At 34.2% G+C, this 20,890-nt stretch overlaps 2 protein-coding genes and 2 pseudogenes across 3 annotated transcripts; 2 read left to right on the top strand and 2 right to left on the bottom strand.

The window, feature by feature from the left end:
- Positions 1 to 6,362: 6,362 nt before the first annotated feature.
- LOC140841007 (uncharacterized) lies at positions 6,363 to 7,600 on the top strand. Of its 2 annotated transcripts, none has more exons than XM_073208199.1 (3): positions 6,363 to 7,003; positions 7,105 to 7,241; positions 7,311 to 7,600. In XM_073208199.1, the coding sequence occupies exons 1-3, from the start codon at positions 6,760 to 6,762 to the stop codon at positions 7,455 to 7,457; spliced, it is 528 nt and encodes a 175-aa protein (XP_073064300.1). In that variant the 5' UTR covers positions 6,363 to 6,759; the 3' UTR covers positions 7,458 to 7,600. The 2 variants fall into 2 exon arrangements, with proteins under 2 accessions (XP_073064300.1, XP_073064378.1); XM_073208277.1 differs by having other exon boundaries at positions 6,364 to 7,003; positions 7,323 to 7,600.
- A 113-nt stretch (positions 7,601 to 7,713) lies between these two features.
- Positions 7,714 to 10,250, bottom strand: LOC140814693 (pentatricopeptide repeat-containing protein At5g67570, chloroplastic-like; annotated as a pseudogene).
- Positions 10,251 to 11,554: 1,304 nt separating this feature from the next.
- Positions 11,555 to 13,997, bottom strand: LOC140840921 (ADP-ribosylation factor-like protein 8a). Its single transcript, XM_073208090.1, has 6 exons — positions 13,742 to 13,997; positions 12,759 to 12,840; positions 12,620 to 12,652; positions 12,381 to 12,502; positions 12,027 to 12,188; positions 11,555 to 11,946 (listed from the first exon to the last, which is right to left on the bottom strand). The coding sequence occupies exons 1-6, from the start codon at positions 13,777 to 13,779 to the stop codon at positions 11,829 to 11,831; spliced, it is 555 nt and encodes a 184-aa protein (XP_073064191.1). The 5' UTR covers positions 13,780 to 13,997; the 3' UTR covers positions 11,555 to 11,828.
- Positions 13,998 to 18,505: 4,508 nt separating this feature from the next.
- LOC140840845 (uncharacterized) lies at positions 18,506 to 20,362 on the top strand (annotated as a pseudogene).
- The last annotated feature ends 528 nt before the right edge of the window (positions 20,363 to 20,890 follow it).

The following is a 20,890-nucleotide window of genomic DNA, read 5'->3' as shown; positions in this document are numbered from 1 at the left end:
TAATAGCAAACGTATAATTCTAATATTTTGAATCATAGAACCACTTAACATGAAAATGGAAATCGTAACTTTGACTTTGATACAAAGTATTTGCTTACAATAGCCTAAACATGAATGTTTAATCGCTTTTATAGATAATTATTACACCAAAACAATTTTTTTCATATCTTTGTTATCCATGAAAATCGAACATATGATCAACTTAATTCTGATATCAATTATTCTAAAAAACAGTAGGCGGATGGTTACCCACGACCTAGCGCCTAGCTGCTAGACGGTTTTTTAAGTTAACTTTTGTAATATTTAATAGCATTATATATTAATAACTTTAAGTTATTTTTTGTAGAACCGAGTGCCTACCGTTTTACTAAAAGCGGTAGCTGGCCGGTGGTAATTATGCAACTCAAATCTTTTAAACCGCACAGCAGCATAAACACCACGATTCGCTCTACCAAGCAAGGACAATTATTACGCCCAACATTCTCCCTCCCAATAATTACACTTTTAACAATTAATGAAAATCGAACCCATGACCTTTACTCTGATACTAATTGTAGGACCGAGCGTTTGCCGCTTTACCAAAAGTTATAGCTGGTGGTAATTGTGCAACTCAAATCTTTTAAATCGCATAGCAGTACAAGCACCACGATTCGATCGCTCTACCAAGCAGAGATAATTATTGCACTCAACATTTTTTATTTAATTTTTATTTAAGAATCTTAAATTGTTTGATAATGTAGTGACCCGTTCCAGAATCACCTACTAGTCAAAAACTAAGCATGCAAATAACCTAATCAACAATAATCAGAGATAACAGCGGAAAAAGTCGACAACTATAATTATACAACCCAATCGAAGTCTAGAATAACTCAAAATAAAATATCCAATACAACCATATCGAATCAAAACAATACCGATAAACTAAACCAACCAGCTACTCAACGTCCTCCTCCTGCTCCTCCTGAGCTGTCCAACCTGAGGCCTGCCCCGTGGGAATGGGGTGTCCAAGAATAAACAAAACCGAGGACGTGAGCGATAAGAACGCCCAGTACAAAAGTATGAGTATACAAACCTATATGAAATGCACATGCTATGATATGATACCAGGGTAGTCAAGAAACAGGAATCACAAAGGATCTCAAAATGCTCAGTCTAGAGGCGCCAAGTGGATAGTGCCGCGCGGTACACCTCTGGGTCACTGCATCCACTACAAGACAGACGTGGACCTAAAATGTCCCGGACCACCGAAGCCCTCCCGACCCGTCGGCCACTGTGTACTCTCGGTGTCCATGCGTCCACAAGACAGGGCTGAGCGGCCCCAAGATATAGCTTATCTCGAAAGAGATACAGCTCAACAGTAAAGGCTATCTCGAAGGAGAATACGGCTCAACATGAAATGCAACGTGCAGTAATAAACGTGACATAATAGCATGCATCATATGACATATATCAATGCACCACATAATCATGCAACACATATAAGAATGTATACTCAACCAGGATATCTCGGATAGTACTTTCGTACCTCTATCACAGCAATCCTAATCCACTGGAACCACCAGACAACAGGTCTAATCCAAGCCTATTCATCAAGTGAAAACCATCACTAAACTTATCTACCAGACTTGACTAGATAATCCTGAGATAAATACTGATAAAATTCCAAACCTTCGTCCGTCGCTAGCCCGCTGATGCCGCTAGCTCCCAACTAGAGCACAGCTCTGCTACAAGACCAGCAGCTCCCCGCTAGTGCCCAAATCTCGGAACAAGACTAGAACCTGTCAGAAACGACTGAAATGCTATGGAATTCTCTGAATTGGCGAGTCAAAATGAGGAAATCCGACCACTATTTATAGGCCATGTTCGGATCCTCCGAACACCACTTCGGAACGTCCGAATCATCGAACCCACTTCGGACCTTCCGAACTCTTCGGTGCTTCCGAACCATCTTCGGTCCGTCCGATCATGACTCGGTCAAAATTACACATTAAACCTTCTTAATCACCAATACTCCGTTAATTACCCAATTTGGAATTCGGGCTACTACAGATAAAGGTGAGTAACACCACTAATAGAAAATAAAATGAAGGTTTTATTTTAGGATATTAATCATTGTTTAAATTAACTCAATAGCATTGTTGGACATTCCTCCTATTTGGATTCAAAATTATCCTCGTGAGTGGTTACCACTCTATATTGCATACGATGATAAAATTGATGTTTTAGAACAAACAAATAAATTATATTTTTTGTTGGACTTTCATTTAGGGTCTATAAGAAATGACCTTTAGTTTTTTTAATTAATCTTAAAAGACCAAAAACCTTTTAAAACAAAAACAAAAAAGCCTTAATCACCTAGGACCGTCCAGGACCGCCTAGGTAGTCTTGTCGCCTAGGCTGGCCGACTAACATCTCCCCATTTTCTTAGGTGGTCGGCCACTGCCCCGCATCTAGGCTCCGACTAGATCGATTTTTAGAACAATGATTATAAGATGATGTGTTTGTTATTGTATCAGAAAATATAATTTATGATAATGGTGCAACTCTAATTTTAAATTTTACAATTATCAAAACACTACGATTAGATCACTATCTGAATCAGAGCAATTATCACACCCCCACAAATATCAAAACAATAACACCCCCAATCTACCTAATGGATGGGAAAATACAACGAGACCGTAGTAAGGTTACCTAGGCGGATATTTGACCTCTCTCCTTAAAATGAAACTTTAGACCCTTTAAAGTGATTGGCATGAATAAACGAATGAATTAAATTACGTACATTATTTCTTAAACATACACAAAATTTCAAGTTTATATATCAAAATTCAATTCATAGCCTATTTTTTTTATTTTCCTTCTTAATTTTTGACGACGTCGACGTTTGTTTTTTGTTTTTTAAATATTTAGTAGAGCATGAGTTAACCAATACACGCATGAAATAACCCTTTAGGATCGGGAAGGCCAGCTGATTACATAATAATTTGATATTAAATGTTATAATGTCTTAAATGATCTCAAATTGTTTTTATAAAATTGTTTAAATTTAAATATAGAATTAGTTAAATAACAATGGTCACAAAATTAAACTTCGTCGAAAGTCCTTACATAGAAAAGTCGATCATACTAAGGTTATCCAAGCATTATTATTACCGGTCTTTGCTATTAGTCAATTATTCTCAAGTCAACTTTTGAATTATTATTACACATTTATGAAGTTTTTTTTTTTTTGTAAAAAAGACTTCGTGAAATAAAATAAAATGCATATTTATATTATATTAATTTTTTTCTAGCTTATTACTAAGAACATGAGATTAGAGGATTAATAATTTTTATTTTTAAACACATTTTGCTTCCCAAAATACAATAAAAATCAATTTATTATAGAATAAAGTTATTATCATTTCGCAATAAAAAAAATATTGTTTCTTGAATTGTTTGCAAAATTATTGTATACAGAGCATTGACTCGATTGATATTAATTTTAGCTCTTATTTTCATTGTATCTATATTTTAACATTTAATTTATGGAGACCAATTTTTTAACCATTATTTTTGGTAAACCATAATATTAATTATGTTCCTAGAGGTATTAAATATACTTCTTTCTTCTCTTAAATAATTATGCCTGTACAAAGTGAGATTTGGACTAGGGATGAGAACAAATACCGAATTTTTGGTATACCGAAGATTTCGATACAGTACGGTAGATAACAATACCGAATTTTTCGGTACGATAACGGTATACAATTTGAAAATTTCGATATGTACCGGAATACCTATATAAAAAATTTAGAATATATAACATTTTAAAACAATAAATTTATAAAATTTTAAAAATATAAAGTTTTTCGGTATAAAATAATATATCGTACCTAAATTTTTGGTATATCGTGTAATTTTGGTATAATCTGTGCGCTGATTAAAAGGACATGAGGTTAGAAAAACTCCTTTCAAATAGTGAAACATTATTTACTTCCAAAATCATTATTTCAAATTTGTATACATGATACACATATTGTTATACATTTAATATTTTTAAAAAATAAAATGAATTTAAAATAATATAAATATAGAACATGAGACTCATGAAGACAGATAATATAAAGTATATATTAAACTATACAGTGGGTATTAATTTGTGGTGGTTAATAGTTAGCGCTAGCTACAAACAATTTTAATATTTCCAAATAAATTATTAAAAATCATAAAAATTTAATTTCAAAATTTGTAATAATACTTTTACCCCCCCAAAAAAATATATCAACTGAACATGGATACATTCAATGTGTGCATTTGGGGATAATATAATAGAGTAGGTCTCTTGTGAGACGGTCTCACGAATCTTTATCTGTAAGATGGATCAACCCTATCGATATTCAAAATAAAAATTAATATTCTTAGCATAAAAAGTAATACATTTTCATGGATGACCCAAATAACCGATATTCACAATAAAAAGTAATATTCTCAGCATCAAAAGTAATATTTTTTCATGGACGACCCAAATAAGATATCCGTCTTACAAAATAAGACTCGTGAGACCGTCTCACACAATTTTTTGTCAATATAATAATAATAATAATAATATTTGTGTAAGCTTGTACCCTTAGGTCCCTTACTGGGAACGGAAAAAAAAAATATTTAACATCTTCTGTGAAATGTTTTGTTTAAAATAAAACTATTTTAAATTTATAATAAGCACATGATTTCAAAGTCATACGCTTTATTGGAAAAAAAATATATATATTTCTATCCTTTTATTTTAAACCAGAAAACTCGTTCGTATATATAGTAAACAATCGAGTCTTCCTCGTAACTTTATCTCCACTCAAAAACTATTACTGTTTAAAAATTAGTATTTATTCTTCTTCTAATATTAACATTTAACACTAACCCACCAACAACTTAAAAGGTTAAAAAAAGCATTAAAATACAACAACATTATTCAATTCCAAAATCATTCTTAATAATTTATAATTAAAGTAAGCGTAATGTTCCATGCTTATAAATTAATATCTTAAAAACATAAAACAAATAAAATGAAATTACTATAATAAATATTACAATTTAATACATTTACAATAATAAGTAATGACTTATACGGCCGATGGGCAATCGAAGTCATTAATGCTTTATTTTTATATAAAAACACTTCTTGCTTATGAACCTTCTCTCATATTTTAGTTAATAAAGCTAAATTCGTCGAAATAATTATAAAATCGAGAAATAATTCATTTATAACCAGTGGTACCTTACGTGTTGCATATGCATAATGTTTTTTAGTTCGATTCCTTTGGCTAATTCAAACAACTTAACATGATTCGCCTCAACCATTTTTATACTAATTTATTAGATTTTTTTTATTTTTCAAAATACTTTTCATATGTTTTCTTCCATGCTTGATAAAATGAAATTAATGAGTTTATGTGAGAAAGAAATTAGTTTTTCTACTTTTTTGTTGTTATTTTAGAAGGGTATTTACGGAATTCTAAATTTGGTTTCATCATCCGTAACAAGGTATTTTCTGTATGTCAGTCTCAATTAATATATTAAGAATTAGCGGTTCGTGACAGTAAGGTGTGATCCGTAGACAAAAAAGGAATTAGTTTTTTTTTTTTTTTAAAAAAAATAAAATAAAATGAAAGTTATTAATTTTTTTAATTAAAAGAATAGAAGGTAATATATGATTATAAGATGACAAGAAATATATGAGATAAAATTATGAAAAACTTCACCGATATATTTTTTAATATAAGATATTTAACTTCATTTAATTTAACAGAATGCTCAAATATTATAAAATAGTATAGATAAATAAATATCATTTAGGTAACGATTATTGGTGCTACATGCGTGTCTTACCTTAAATTCCTGATAATTGCATAAATTTTTTTTTTACGTATTTTTAAATTTGTAAATTAATGTTTCCCTATTAATAAAGCTCTATATTCGGCATATGTATTTCATATGTCTGTTAATGAAGTTTACCGTGTTTAGAATATTCGAAATCGATTATGTTTCCCTTGTTCTAAGGTATGTCAAAATTTTTACGAGGAGATTGTAAGAAAATTGTCGTCAAAAAAATAAAAATAGAGGAAGAAAATATTATTATATTTTGTTACACTCGAAAAACATTTTCGACTTCGAATAATCTAATATTGGTATAATTTGATATATTTTAAGTTCTTGACACAATTAAAATAACATCACTTCACTTAAAAATTCCACATGAAAAATTTGAATTGTATATATGTATATATAAATTAAATAAAACACACCCAATAAACTTTTTTTTATAATATTTATAATGGAGATAATAAATGTAAAAAAACTTAGGAAGTGGCTCGTCTCTCCCACCCACCAGAAGCGATGGTGATGAGCTAGAGCCCGCCATCTCCATTTTCACGCAGTTAGGCACATCTAACATCCCACGTCTAACCCAATTAATTAATGCTAGCTCCTTTCGTCAATTCTCTTCTCCATATTTTGTTTTTTTTTATTGTTCTTCCTTCACTTTCTACTATATATATGATTTATTCCACCAATTAATACGCTCGCCAACCATCGATGTATTGTGAAGAATTTCTTCTTCTTTTGATTGTTTCTCATATCCCGTTTCAGATTCATCGTCATCATGGATTATAAATGAAGGGTTTATGTCCATCTGTCGCATTTCTTTTGGTAGATGCTTAACTGAATTTTATTGTTTAACCACCGCCCAACTTCCAGTTAATTAATTCGTAGGATATAGTCATGGGGAACTGCCAGACAGCGGAGGCGGCGACGACGACGGTGGTGATACAGCATCCGGGGAACGATAAGGTGGAGAGGATTTACTCGCCTGTGTGTGCCAACCAGGTCATGAATTCGAACCCCGGGCACTACGTGGCGCTTATCCGTGAAAGCGTAGGTGCTCCTCCGGGGAGGCAGCTGAAGCTTCTCCGGCCTGATGATATCTTGCTTCTTGGACAGGTTTACAGGCTTGTCAGCTTTGAAGGTTGGTTGATTATCCATTTCGAGTTAGTTTATTTGGTATTGAGTTTCCGGGTTTGGTTTCTTTTGATCAAGTCTTCGGCTTTCTTGAACGTGAATGTACAGATGTGCTGAAAGGGTTTGCTGCAAAGAAATGCGTCGAAGTAAGAAAGCCGTTGCAGGAGGGAGGAGCATTTAATGCGGGGCAAAAGAAAACCAATTCAAACTCCAATCTAAAATCGGCAAATTCTTGTTCCAAGAAGGTAGCTTCATTCTCTTTAATTGAGGCGAATCGTTGACTTTAGTTCAGAAGTTAATTTTCACTATGCCAGATACTTTTTCAGACGGAACACCAAGATGTACACCACCTCGGCAGTAGCAGTGGCGGAGCAATCATCGGGAGCGGCCTGGGAAGGTATCAGGCCAGCGGAGGCCAGTGGAGACCATCTTTACAGAGTATAGCTGAACTCGGAACTTGACTGACTGATTCAATAATAGTAACAGCTTTCTCGCCTTCCCACAGTCCCTTATTTTCTTGCCTTGCATGTTACATGTAAAAAAACACTTCTTTGTTGTCGAGTGATTTGGAAAAGTTAGAATTAATAAAGTGGGTTATTAAGTACTGGATGTGATTCTAACGCATGTGAATCATGATCAGACATCAAATTAAATTATAAAAATCCACTAGTACTGATTTTATAATTGTGTCTATTTACAAAAATGATCAAATTCAAATTACACAAAGAGCTCATAACTCCAATAGCTTCAAGCAGAAATCCGAAGAATCCACCCTAAGCTTTCCTATTATCCTTCCAAGATGCCAGAATCTCATATGCAGAAGGCATGCCCAATTCTTGAGAATCATCTCCTCTCTTAGGTATTACAAGTTCAAAGTTGAACTCACCGACATTTGACAGGATCTCTCCATTTCCAGCATGTTAAGATTCTTGGTCATCATAATCTGACAGTACCTCTCCATTTTCTACATGTTCCAATTCTTGGTCATTATTATCTGATTCTGATATGTCCCATTCCGGATCATCGTCCAAAAACTGCTCAACAAGTTCTGTTACACCGGCACTCTCTTCCGTTTCTTGATCCTCCCTGTTAAAGCTTGTTTTGGCACAACGCATCCTATCGTTTGAGTCTCCCTGACGAGTATAATCATTGTCTGCTAAATCTGGACCGGCAATATTATTGCAAAAGTTAAGAAGGATTGTGCTTTCACTGCTATCTGATTCTCCATCACAGCTATCTGAAGCAACTTTACCTATCATTGAACCATGGTCGTGAGATCTGCATATGTATCGCAATACTCTGGACAAATTTAAGTCAGTAGCTTCTTGCGCTAAACCTCGACTGATAAGGGTTTCTTGAATCTCATTTAGATTGGCACGATCAATCATATCCGCATTTTTCTCAAAGAGATTGACCCACTGTTCAAAACCAACTTGAAATGGAGCATATAGTGGGCCATTGAGTTGATAATACTCACAGCTCGTTTATAGTCACATCGAGCAGTGGCTTGACATACCTTTCACTGAAATGAAAAATGAAACAGGAGGTATCTCACCAGCTTCTAAGATTGTGTCAAACGAGTGCTCCAGTAAATGCCACTGTATCAGAAAATTAAAACCTCTTTACCACCACTGGTCCTATTCTAGGTAGCAGAAAAATTTGATCAGAAATAAGATAGAGATAGGTGAGTAAACTAGTAGAGTACCTTTCCAGCTAGGGATGCTTCCCATAATTACGCAGAATGTTTGGCAAAATCTATATTTTCACCTGCGAGGGTCATCTCTTTATACGCATAGTCAAAGAACTCCCACTAGTGAGCACAGGCCTCAAGCATAGAACCAAAAGTGTATACATCGTTTTTGGGGGAAGAAACATGACCTTTGACACTTGTATCTAAATCTAAACTAATTTTCCTTGTCTCCTCGAATAGTTATTTAGCTTCATGAAACATATCATTCTGACCACAAACTTTCAACGTGGCATTGATGATTTCATTATCAGGAGCCAAGAGGGTCTTGCAGTGCTCAAAGATGGATACGCAATCTTGAGCGTGCCCACCATTCACGGCAGACAATCTAATGTCTGAGAAAGTTATTGCCAAAAGTAGAGCAGGATGAAGCATTCTTAGCTTCTCAATCTGCAGAAATTTTCACAAGAATTGAATTTATGAAAAATGAAGTTAGAGATTAACATAGAAAAAAATATTGGATTTTATTTTTTTTGGTCATAGAAGCAACGTTCAGGTGTCAAGAAGTCCACAGAGTTTCTTGAAAGAGCTCAAGACATGGTAATGATGTTTTTTCATAAAATTGAAGTACAAATTATCGCTTCTACTAAAATGCCTCAAAAGGGCCATCTTTGTCAAGAACAGAATCGTTACCAAATATCGTGACTTTTTCCATAAAAAAAAAATATACCTGCTCTCATACTGTCTAAAATCCTTCAAGTTATAAAGCCATTCCACCACAGACAATGCATGCCTCCACTGTCCTCTATACCCTAGCCCTTCTACAATCTACTATCATCAGTATCCGCCCTTCTGTAAACTGCAACCCTGTCTGTCTGACTGTCTCATCATACGTGAGAATTTCCAATCTTTCATTCTCAATTCTGTTTCACTTAGCCTAAAGTAGCAATCCCAATAAGCAGCAAGAAAATCAATGGAAATGACAAATGACTAAGCAAGAAACAGAAACCTATTTATCAGAAACTTGATCTATTCAGCGTCGCTGCGCTTACGCGGGACCCAACCTCTGCAATTTTTCTCAAACAATCCATCTTCAATCTCGACATCATCATCCAAAAGCCAAGAGAATTTATCCCTTTCACATTCAATTATATCACTCAGCTCCCTAAAACGCTCAGGCTTCAACTTGTCACCACCACACTCCAAATTCTGATTCGCCAGCTCTCTCAACCGGAGCTTCTCCAACCCCTCCCAAGGCATGCCCATCATTTTATTGTTTTCTTTCATGGATTTCGCGAACTTCTTGTACTCATACTTGATTATCTGGAAATTGTTTCTTCTGCAATCTCCAGTTTTTGCGCATCCGTAAGGGGTAGGGGCTGCTTCGAGACTTCTTTGGCGAGCCGCCGGTTGGATTTTTTGAGTTTTGGGAGTTGGTTGAATTCCATGTTTCAAAAGTTTCTGCTTTGTGGCTTCGAGATTAGGTTGCGGTCGGGGATTTGGAAGGTTTGGAGGTGCTGAGGCCTCCATGAAAGAAACCATTCAAGATTATCTTCCCTTCTCTATTTTTTTTTCAGAAAATTTTATTATTCTTATTTATTCTTCCCATAAATAAATTTAAAAAAAAAACACATTAAGACGTGAATTTTGATTATTATTATTACAAAAATCGAGTTTCTATACAAACATGATATAATTTGCTAAATAAAAATATTTATAATCATAAAATTTGTCGTATGTATCTAATGATATTCAATTAATTCAAATTCTATTATGGGATTGTTTTAACTTAGTTTGGTTAAATTAAACCTTAGGTGTGTTTGGTTGGGTGGATTAAATAAGGATAGATTAATAGTCCAATATTTATCGTTAAATTTAAGTTGTTTAATAATCATTTTGACCCGGTTTAAGATCTAATTTTATGGATAACTATTTGATTAATAAAATTGGATCTTAAACCGGGTCAAAATGATTATTAAAACATCTTAAAATTTTAACGATAAATATTGGACTATTAATCTATCCTTATTTAATCCACCCAACCAAACACACCCTTAGGTATAGATAGGTAAGGATAAGTGATGGAATGATAAATAATTATTTTTATTTTATTTTTGGTATTTTTTTAAAAAGTTTATGATAATATCATGAGTCTTTGATAAATAATTTTTTAGAAGGATAAAATGTCCTTTCTATTATGTGTGATAATTTTAATTTAATAATAAAATACGCCACAAATAATTTAATTATCCTCAATTTATAAAAATCTTAAACCCTATCCTTTGATCTGGAAACCCTGGTTTGGAACGCATTGGATTTTTAATTTGTTAATTGTAGTAATTTTGGTTTTTTAGAAAATAACCAATATTAGTTTATTGTTTTTCAAAATTTTTGAGTACTTTGTTTGTTTTATGAGTGTCACATGTAGTTCTAAATTTAATAAAGTACATGATTATTTTTTTTATTTTTCTTTCTTTTTTGCCATAAATTTATAAAAATAATATGATATTTAAATTGTCAAATAAATTTTTTAAAATTGTAACGCTGATTTTGAAATTGTAATTGTAAAATTTATTATGAACATATAATTATAAATTCAAGCAACAACTTTGAAATTATAAAATTTATTATGATAAGATTAATTTTGTCATTACAATTTAATATATAAGTTTAATCACTCTTGTTAAAATCATACCAAACATTAAATATAATATCATACATCTTATTTATCATTAATTTATCTTTATGTGGAGCAATTAATTAATCTTTATATTATATATCACATGTTTATCCTAACATATGTATCAAACTAGTTTGAAATTTAGTTCAAATAAATTGAAAGGTAAAACACTGAAAATAAAAAAACAAATATAAAAGAAATGTTATGCATCATTCCTCGCAAGCTTGCACTTGCAAAGGAAATATTCCAACACAAATATGTTTCCGCCGACAATTCAAGTAGAGAATGAATTTTATCCTAAAGCCAAATGAAACTATTCTGTGGTAAGAATCGAACGTAACTAAATATACATAACACTGCCAACTTTGAAGAAAGCAGCAAGCCAATTAGACAAAAAAGAAATCAAGAATGTACAGATTCTGTATCAACGAGAAAAACGATAGAAATCCATTATGGAACTCATACTCAGCTCCTCAACCTCGAGTGCTTCACTAGCCAATCAATAACCTGGTCGATATTGGTCGAGTTCTTGCACGAGATCATATAGCAACATACCTCTCGCCCTGTTAGAGATTTCAAATCCCTGCACGACATTATCCTACTTTTAGATTACGCAAAACAGACTATGTAAGAAAAGTACACCCAACACACACTGCCACTCACATTTGATCAGTTAACTCCTGTTTAGACACGACTTGAGGATTGTCGATCTTGTTTCCTACTACCAGCAAAGGAATACCGCTGAGTGATTGTTTACTCAGTAAATCATGAAGCTCTTGTTTAGAGATATTGATGTTGCCTTGATCGGCAGCATCAACTACGTATCTGCACCAGAAGATGTTCAAGAATCGGATTAAGTCAAGAAACATTATTCCAGTCTTAAATTAACATAGTAAGTGGCGAGTTTCATTCAAAATGAATGCCCTTAAAATAATATATGAGTTTCATTTAAAATGAATGCCCTCCAAATACTAAAAGCACTTGTATAAGAAACTGAAGATGGCGTGAGTAGCGTACACAATGGCAGAAACCGCGCGACAGTATCTCTCCCACATACTGCGAAATCTTGGTTGACCTCCAAGATCCCACAGTTTCATTGTGACATTTCCTTTAACGACTTTTCGCATATTAAATCCCACCTGAAAAATAAAAGATTCTCTAAACAGATATTTTGAAATACATCTATAATCCAGAATAGAATCACAGGTAACTGAATTTTAAAAATTTCAGACCACACAGAACCGAAGGAAACTAACCGTTGGGATCATGTCTTCACTGTATCCACCAGTCTAGGAAAATATTAAAATGCAAAGCTCGGTTCATTGATGAAGTTAATGAAAAATTTATGCTAAACTTGCAAACTGGTGTATGAAAAGATAATATATATTAACTTACAGCGATAACATTAACGAGCGAAGTTTTTCCTGCATTCTGAAGACCAATTAAAGACAGTTCCATTTCTTGCTTGAAGAAGAGGCTGCAACCACAAAAGCAAAATGCGTTCTTGTAAATTCAAAAACAAAATCTTCTTTTAAATAACTCTTCCAAACAAAATTAAATATTCCATCAGGTTCAAAATTTTGTGTTTTGGTGGGCTTCTTTCTTTTGAATTGGGGTGACTGATCCATCATTCAGTGCCGCACTTGTCCTTTTCCCAAGATACTCCAAACAAAATCCTTAGCATCAAGCAATATATGTAGCTATCATAGTAAATTTTAAGGGAGTCGAAGCCATGCTTTCGTTAATGTATCATGCATAAAAAGTTATGAATCTATAAAAATATTAAAAACGGAGGCGGCAACTGCTCCTGCTACCCCCTTGGGCCCCGCTACCTCCATTCATCTCAACCTCTAATGGTGTTTAGTAAAAAATGGAAGCAATTTGAAAATCCATCACAGATGATAAGATAGCCTTTTGAGTCAAAGATGTATGGTCTAAGGAGCATTTATGATAACATCCAACCCATTTAACCTAAAAACCACAAAACTTTATCCTCCAAATCACATATCCTTGAATCCCACACGAATCTCAAACATAAATCAAAAGCTCCACGCACACAAAGCATACGCCAATCTTCTTATCATTTCAGTAAATCAAACAAAAAAAAAGTAACAAAAACAGCACCGAAACACACCACTACGCAAAACCTTCAAAAAACATATCATTCTCCATTTATGATATACAAACACCAGAAACAGGGGTCGACCCAGAATCCAACCCAGTACATCTTCACCCAATTCGCTAAAAACTAATCATATTACAAACTTATGCATAGCTTTCGAAAATATTTCAGATACCCGGCAATGAATCACCATGAAAGATTCGATTTTCATTCAATATAAAGGCATTGCACGCGAAAAAAAGAAACGAGCAGAGACCTTCTCAGCCAATTGAGAAAAGCATCCAAGAGACCCATTGCTACGATCGATTCGCGCCACTGGGAAACGTGACGGATCTCTCCTCTGTCTTCTCCCAATTGACCTCTCAAAATTTTTCTTTTTGCCAGACCAGTCTCAGCAGCTGATTGATTCGATTATATATGGTACGATGATGTACACCCATTAGGAATCAAATACCTGTAACAGTATTGGGCCCAGTGTTACGATGAAATTACGGCTTTGGCCCGGGATTATCATCGAACAGTAATATGGACGGGGGAGAATTATGGAAAGACGAATCATACGCCGAGAAATTTGGGACAGCAACAAAAATTATCATATTATATTGTTTATTATAATGATATAATATTTAAATTTTAATACGGGAATTATTCAATCATAATTAGAAATATAATTTTTTATTTATAGGAATTTAATGTCTTTGTATTGTGATTGTTCACTAGGACAGTTATTTTTTTTTAGCTTAGAGTGATATTTATTATAAGTGAATTTGGAATCTAAGATTCTGTTTCAAATTTAGAATATGGATGACAATTTTTTCGAATCTGACGGAGAATCCGATACTCGATTCGAAAAGAGGAAGGTATATTAGTTAGATATAATGAAAAAAATATCGTATAAAATTATGCTATTTTGTTGGATAATGATGTTAAAATAAATTGTTTCAAATATTTTGTTATTTTATGTAATGTTTGATTTGCTATTTTTTTTTAAAAAAAAATCTTATTGTTCTCAACGATTTAGTAAGTATTTATAACTTACTCGAAATAATTTAAATTTGAGAAATATAAGTGGTTCAGATATTTGGTTAGGGTATGATATCGAATTTTCCGACGAATATGAAGCTGAAGATGAAATTGTGAAATCCAACTCAAACATGACTCGTTGACATGCCTAATTTAGAATCTTTATATCAAATGAGAGACGTCGAGCATAGTAAATTTTTCCCATATAATTGTTGATGAGTGAAGGTAGGCGAGCTCAAATATTTTGCCAATTATTTATTGTAAATGTACAATTATGGTAGAGTACGTCCCTTATATTGTAAGCTTACTGAAAATCATTTTTTCCTTTAACTAAAGTTGACTTTCAATTATATATATATATATATATATATATATATATATATATATATATATATATATATATAATATGGTTGTATCATCTCTTTTGATTTAAATTATATTTTAAAGATTATATAAAGTGATTCCGACGCCAATCCAAATAAATTTTGTAGTGATCCGATATCCATATGTATATGCATCTGTATATGTAATATAGTGACCGTGTTATGTATATTGCCGAAGTAAAAATAATAGCATATTATTTCAAAATTATATAAAATTTATATATATATTTTTAAAAAAATTGGACCCACTCGGACTTCAATATTCAAAATTTTATAGTCCAAATGAGGCAGTCTTGTCATCAAGCCATACAAACACAGTACGTAAAGGGCCATTTATGCTTATATTACAGTGTAAATTTGGACGTTTCCTTCCATGTAACTCTAGTTTCTTTTTTAATTTCCAGATACATGGTAAATCTTATGGTCGTTTCAGCCGACCTGGTGTCTTTATTTGCCGGATTAGGTGAGTTTTCGACAACTAATGCTTCATCGATTGTTGGGATTCAGACATATTATATGGTATATGTGTGACGAAAAACAACTTGAATTGGTTAGACTAATGGATTGCTGCTCTGGCTCAGTTCTACTCCCTTTGCAATATCGTTCCGTTCTTGTAGTGTAAGTGACACAAAGTTTGTACATCAGACCAAAAACGTGTTCATTATCAAGTGCTCTTTTTGCTGCGTTTAAGATTAATCTTTTCTTGTTGGATTCTAACAACGATGAGCTGGATTCTAACTGGTATCGATTTGGTCCTCGATATGTAGGCGATTGTGAACTTCATTGTACGCAATTGCTTTACTGTATCATTTTTCTGCATAGATGCTAATGGATTGAATTTTGTTCACTTTCATTTGCGACACCTGTTCAAGTTTGAAGGAATTTGGGCAAACCCCACAAAACAACAGCTTAGCAGACACGCTTCCATGCCCAAAATCCGCATTTTCCGACCGAACCTTAATACAGATTGGCTACACAGTTCACAATTTCAAAACTCAGTTGCCTAGAAAATTTTGAAGTAAAAGTCAAGTTTCATTCTCGACACCGCTTACATATTCGTTTTTCTCATTTTTCCCTGGTCATGAACAAAGATAAACTTAAAGATTTCGGATCTGCGCATGCGTGAAGTGTTCGTAAAGAACGAGAGTAATGAAGATCGAGAAATCCAGGGAGTTTGTGACCCTTTTTCCGGTGCACCTAATTACACCTATTCACCAGAAAATTGAGGAAACAATTGTACTCAAGTAGTAGATTTAAGGAGAGTGATAAAAAGAAAAAAAAATTGGAGATTTACCTACTGTAGGTATTTTATACATGCTTTTTTTTTATTTTGTTCGTCAAAAACCTCAAGCTAACAATAGGCGGGCTATGCATAAGAGTGCCCAACAAAAAAGGGGAGTTACATACTACTAGCTTTTCAAAATGTACCATTTCAAGAAACATTCCAAGTCACAACTAAAATACACGAATCCTCACTTCTATCGCGCAGATTATGTCAAGATTCGTCTGTTTCGAAGCCAATTCATCAGGAAATTGCGAAATAGATGGAAGATTAATCCTCCCGGTAGGAATATATTCCATGACTCTGGCTTATTGCCAATCAGTATAGTACCTAAGGAACATATACCTGGATTTATCGAAACTGGTGAGTTGTTCATATGTCCAAGAAGCATTCTCAGACATTGTTTTGCACAAATGTGGTCCAATGAAACTGCAAACTAAAGTACTATGGTCAGCAATGCTAAGCCTCTCCATTTTCATGGTGATTTTGGTGTGAAAAAGCCATTCAAGATAGAGGAAGATGCTACAGTAGGTGGTCCATTTTCCCTTAGGCCAGTGTAAATATTAAGTACAAAAGTTGCCCACAAAATAAATTTGCAGGAAAATCACCGACTTATGGGACACAAAAATTATGTAATGAGGTTGGAACTTGTACACTGTAGGAGTTGGAAATTTGGGGACAAGTGTTGTACAATTAAAAAAGGTTTCGCATTCTCATGTACATTTACACTGATAAATAAATATAGTTTGGTAGGACGTTTTAGTTTTGCATTCAGTATTTATTTTTCAAGTGGAATGTATAGAAATTATTGAGTTAACTATATGTTATACCTAGAATAATACACTCTCTATATTTTAATATGATATATTCAAATGATCATAAACTTCATGTATTTTTATTTTGAATTTAAATTATGGATGGAACATATTATATTAAAACATAAAAAATATTCTAACCATATAATAGAAAAATACATACTCTAAATATATGATAGAATAATATGAATAAATAAGTAGAAATGGAAAACAAAAATACAATCGTGAGTATTTTGATTGATTTCCGAGCAGTAAATCTGGAAACCAAAGCATCCACCAGTAATTGGAATGCCCAAATTCACATAAAGATTCGAGTAATTAATACGCTCGTAATTTAATTGTTCCATGGACCATCTACAGTTAAAGTTCCAAAATTTAGTTTCCTTGTTGCAATAACTAATGATCTTATCCAATCACCATTTTCTCAAAGAAAATTCAATCCAAATTTACCAAGTGCTAATCCACAATCCTAGAAGATAAATACTAGACTCATCTTCATAATTATCGCCGTAAAAACGGCAAGAGTTCCATTATAGGTTTCAAGTCATCATCGTCGTCGTTGTCGATCAACTCAAGATCCAACAAATAACCAGAACCCAGTTCAAAGTTCTGACTTTTTCTCTGTACTCATCAATTCCCTTCAAAATTATCTTGTTGTTCACGCTTTTAATTTCATCTGCTTAATTAAGAATAAAGTCTAAACGGGGTTTCTCCCGGAGGATACCGTGTCATTTGTTTGAGAAATTTAATGAAGGTATGCTCATGATATTGAGTGTTAGATATGATGAAAAGATTTAGGAGAGCTATCACCGCCAAGCCCTTGTCGAGAAAGTTCTTCCAGTTTCTGACTGCGGGTGAGCTTCTTTGACTTTCGGGTAGACCTCATGGTTCTCTAGTTCTTGCGTTTCTTGATTTTTCTACGTGATTGTCGTTATTTGGACTTTTGTTCGTGGTATTTTATTGGGGCTTTTCTCATATATTGATCGAGCTTTTCATGGATCTGTTTATGGGTTTCTGTTATGTGAAACTTGTGCCGCTGGTTGAGTTGAATCTTGCTTGCGAACGGGATTGTTGGGCTTTTTTATAATAATCTTGTTTTGTCGGGGATTTCCGAAAATCCTTCGTGGCTTAATTTTGAGGAAACCTTTAGTTATGTAATCTGAGTATTCTTCAGGATTTGTGATTCGAAGCTCAGTTTTTTAACGATGATAGTAGCGATATGAGACTTGCATTTACCCATGTTCTTTCAGTTCGCTGTTCATTGTGAAATGATCGTAATTAGTTAGACAATTTCGCTGCTATGAAACTTGTTTGACAAGATTGAAGCATGAGTTCATTCAGTCTTCAGAATTACCATTGTTGCACTTTAGTTTTATTAGGCTGTGTGTCGTGAAAAGCTATTTGGTTTCCTACGGTTTCACTGACCTTTTGGTGTGCTCACATGTTTTGATATTGCATAGAAAACCGTTCAACTATGTTCTAAACACAATGAGTTTTGTGACTTTAGTTTTGGACCTCCATGGGGTTGAATGTTCCAAATGCAGCATTATCCTGGACTACTGGAGAATGGAGATAGGAAAACGAAAAAAATGAGTATGAGGAACAAATATCGGAAACCAACTACTTTACATTGCAATGCAGGGAACAGATGGTCAATTTTAGTGTGGAGCCTTGTTGGTTTTCTTGTCATCCTTCATCTATACACTTTACTAGCGACACAGATGCATATAAACGACAGATACATAAAAGGGTGAGCCACTATCAGCTATTTCGCGAACTAGAAGAAGTCGAGGAGGAAAATATACAGATGCCTCCACCAAGGAGGCGATCCCCACGAGCTGCTAAAAGAAAACCTAGGCGCCCTACTACTTTGATTGATGAATTTCTCGATGAGTCTTCTCAAATAAGGCACCTCTTTTTTCCAAATATGGATACGGCTATGAATCCCATGAAGGATGCTGGCAACGAGAGTTTATACTACTATCCAGGGAGAATATGGCTCGACACCGAAGGAATTCCTATACAAGCCCATGGAGGTGGTATTTTGTATGATGATAAATCCCGGAATTACTATTGGTATGGTGAATATAAAGATGGTCCTACGTATCATGCCCACAGAAAAGGAGCAGCAAGGGTAAGTTCGGAATTTTCTTCTACGTGGAAAATGTTTTGTAACGCATTTGTTAGTTACTTAGCATTGGTGTGTGATCAAATGAAGATTACAACATGGCCATTAAATTTTACTCTTGCAAATCGCAGGGTCCAACTTTGGAAATGCATCAAGATTCAATCTTTACTTCGCTCATACTTGTTCTCATCCTTACAGGTGGATGTTATTGGTGTGGGATGTTACTCATCGAGTGATTTGTGGACATGGAAAAATGAAGGCATCGCCCTTGCAGCGGATGAGAAAAATGAGCCTCATGACCTTCACAAGTCAAACGTGCTGGAGAGGCCTAAAGTAATTTACAACGATAAGACCGGAAAGTATGTAATGTGGATGCACATAGACGATGCTAACTATACCAAAGCCTCTGTAGGAATTGCAATTAGTGACCATCCAACCGGTCCCTTCAGTTACCTCTACAGTATACGTCCCCATGGATTTGACAGCAGAGATATGACCATCTTCAAAGATGATGATGGTGTCGCTTATCTCATCTATTCATCTGATGACAATAGCGAGCTTCATATCGGTCCCCTCAACGAAGAGTATCTTGACGTCACACGAGTTGTGAGGCGAATTCTTGTGGGACAGCATCGAGAAGCACCAGCTCTGTTTAAGTACGATGGAACATACTACATGATCACCTCAGGATGTACGGGTTGGGCCCCAAATGAGGCTCTTGCCCACGCATCTGAATCGATAATGGGGCCGTGGGAGACAATGGGGAGCCCATGCCTCGGTGGGAACAAAATCTTTCGACTCACAACATTCTTTGCTCAGAGTACATTCGTTCTTCCTTTACCAGAATTACCCGGTTTTTTTATATTCATGGCCGACCGTTGGAATCCAGCCGACTTGAGGGATTCGAGATATGTATGGTTACCTTTAACCATAGGAGGAGCTGCAGATCATCCTCTTGATTACAATTTCGGGTTCCCGTTATGGTCTAGGGTGTCGATTTTTTGGCACAAGAGATGGAGGCTTCCTGCTGCGTGGAGGGGGACAAAATTCTGAAGATCTGGAGAGGCCAATTCTTGCATCACAACGCTGCCCACTCTGTTTTTATGTCGTGTTATTGTCTCCAATTTTCTTGGAATCTTCATGTTTACAGACTACAGTCATGAAAATTGGTGTATATTATTCATTCCCAGTTATGATGTGTATAGGGAGTATAGAATGAATTAATTTTGATTACTGATCATTTTCTTGTTGCACTATGTCATCGGCTCACAGTTTGATAAATTCATATCATTGGGCTTTAATAAATTTTATGGGCCAAAACTTCTACGCAGAAACTCAAAGGAGAATTGGGTCCATCAATCACACTACACACTACACAAATTCGTTTTTTTTTTAAAAAAATAAAAATTAACCTTTATTTGATAAAATAACCTTGTGCAATTGATGGTATCATGTTAATTAGTCTAAGAAAGTCATTTAAAAAAGAAATTGAAAGAAAGATTATAAATATTTGTAAAAATTACAAATTGTAGTCGGTTTATGTCCTTTGAAGTTTGGACAAATCTAGGTCTTCGGACCCCCAATCGATGGGGTTAATGTTACAACGAACGAGACACACATGATCAAATAATATTATATGAATACACTGTTCTTTATATATATATCTCTGTGTGTGTATTGTGTAAATTTTACATGGTATAATAACATTGATGCACATGGACCAGAGCTAAATAATTCAAAAGGTATAATAAGCAATTGCTGTCAGCTTGCACCT

The sequence above is a fragment of the Primulina eburnea genome, chromosome 1 (assembly GCF_022965805.1).
Source record: "Primulina eburnea isolate SZY01 chromosome 1, ASM2296580v1, whole genome shotgun sequence".
Taxonomy (NCBI): Eukaryota; Viridiplantae; Streptophyta; class Magnoliopsida; order Lamiales; family Gesneriaceae; genus Primulina; species Primulina eburnea.
The sequence above is the reverse complement of the archived record's forward strand: the minus strand, read 5'-3'. Positions and strand labels throughout refer to the sequence as shown.

Excerpts from the sequence above, each read along its gene's own strand:
- LOC140841007 (XM_073208199.1), top strand. The coding sequence starts at position 6,760 with ATGGGGAACTGCCAGACAGCGGAGGCGGCGACGACGACGGTGGTGATA. Across the intron at positions 7,004-7,104 it reads CAGGCTTGTCAGCTTTGAAG|ATGTGCTGAAAGGGTTTGCT; the intron begins GTTGGTTGATTA and ends GTGAATGTACAG. Across the intron at positions 7,242-7,310 it reads CAAATTCTTGTTCCAAGAAG|ATACTTTTTCAGACGGAACA; the intron begins GTAGCTTCATTC and ends TCACTATGCCAG.
- LOC140840921 (XM_073208090.1), bottom strand. The coding sequence starts at position 13,779 with ATGGGTCTCTTGGATGCTTTTCTCAATTGGCTGAGAAG. Across the intron at positions 12,841-13,741 it reads TTTCTCAATTGGCTGAGAAG|CCTCTTCTTCAAGCAAGAAA; the intron begins GTCTCTGCTCGT and ends TTGTGGTTGCAG. Across the intron at positions 12,653-12,758 it reads CGCTCGTTAATGTTATCGCT|ACTGGTGGATACAGTGAAGA; the intron begins GTAAGTTAATAT and ends ATATTTTCCTAG.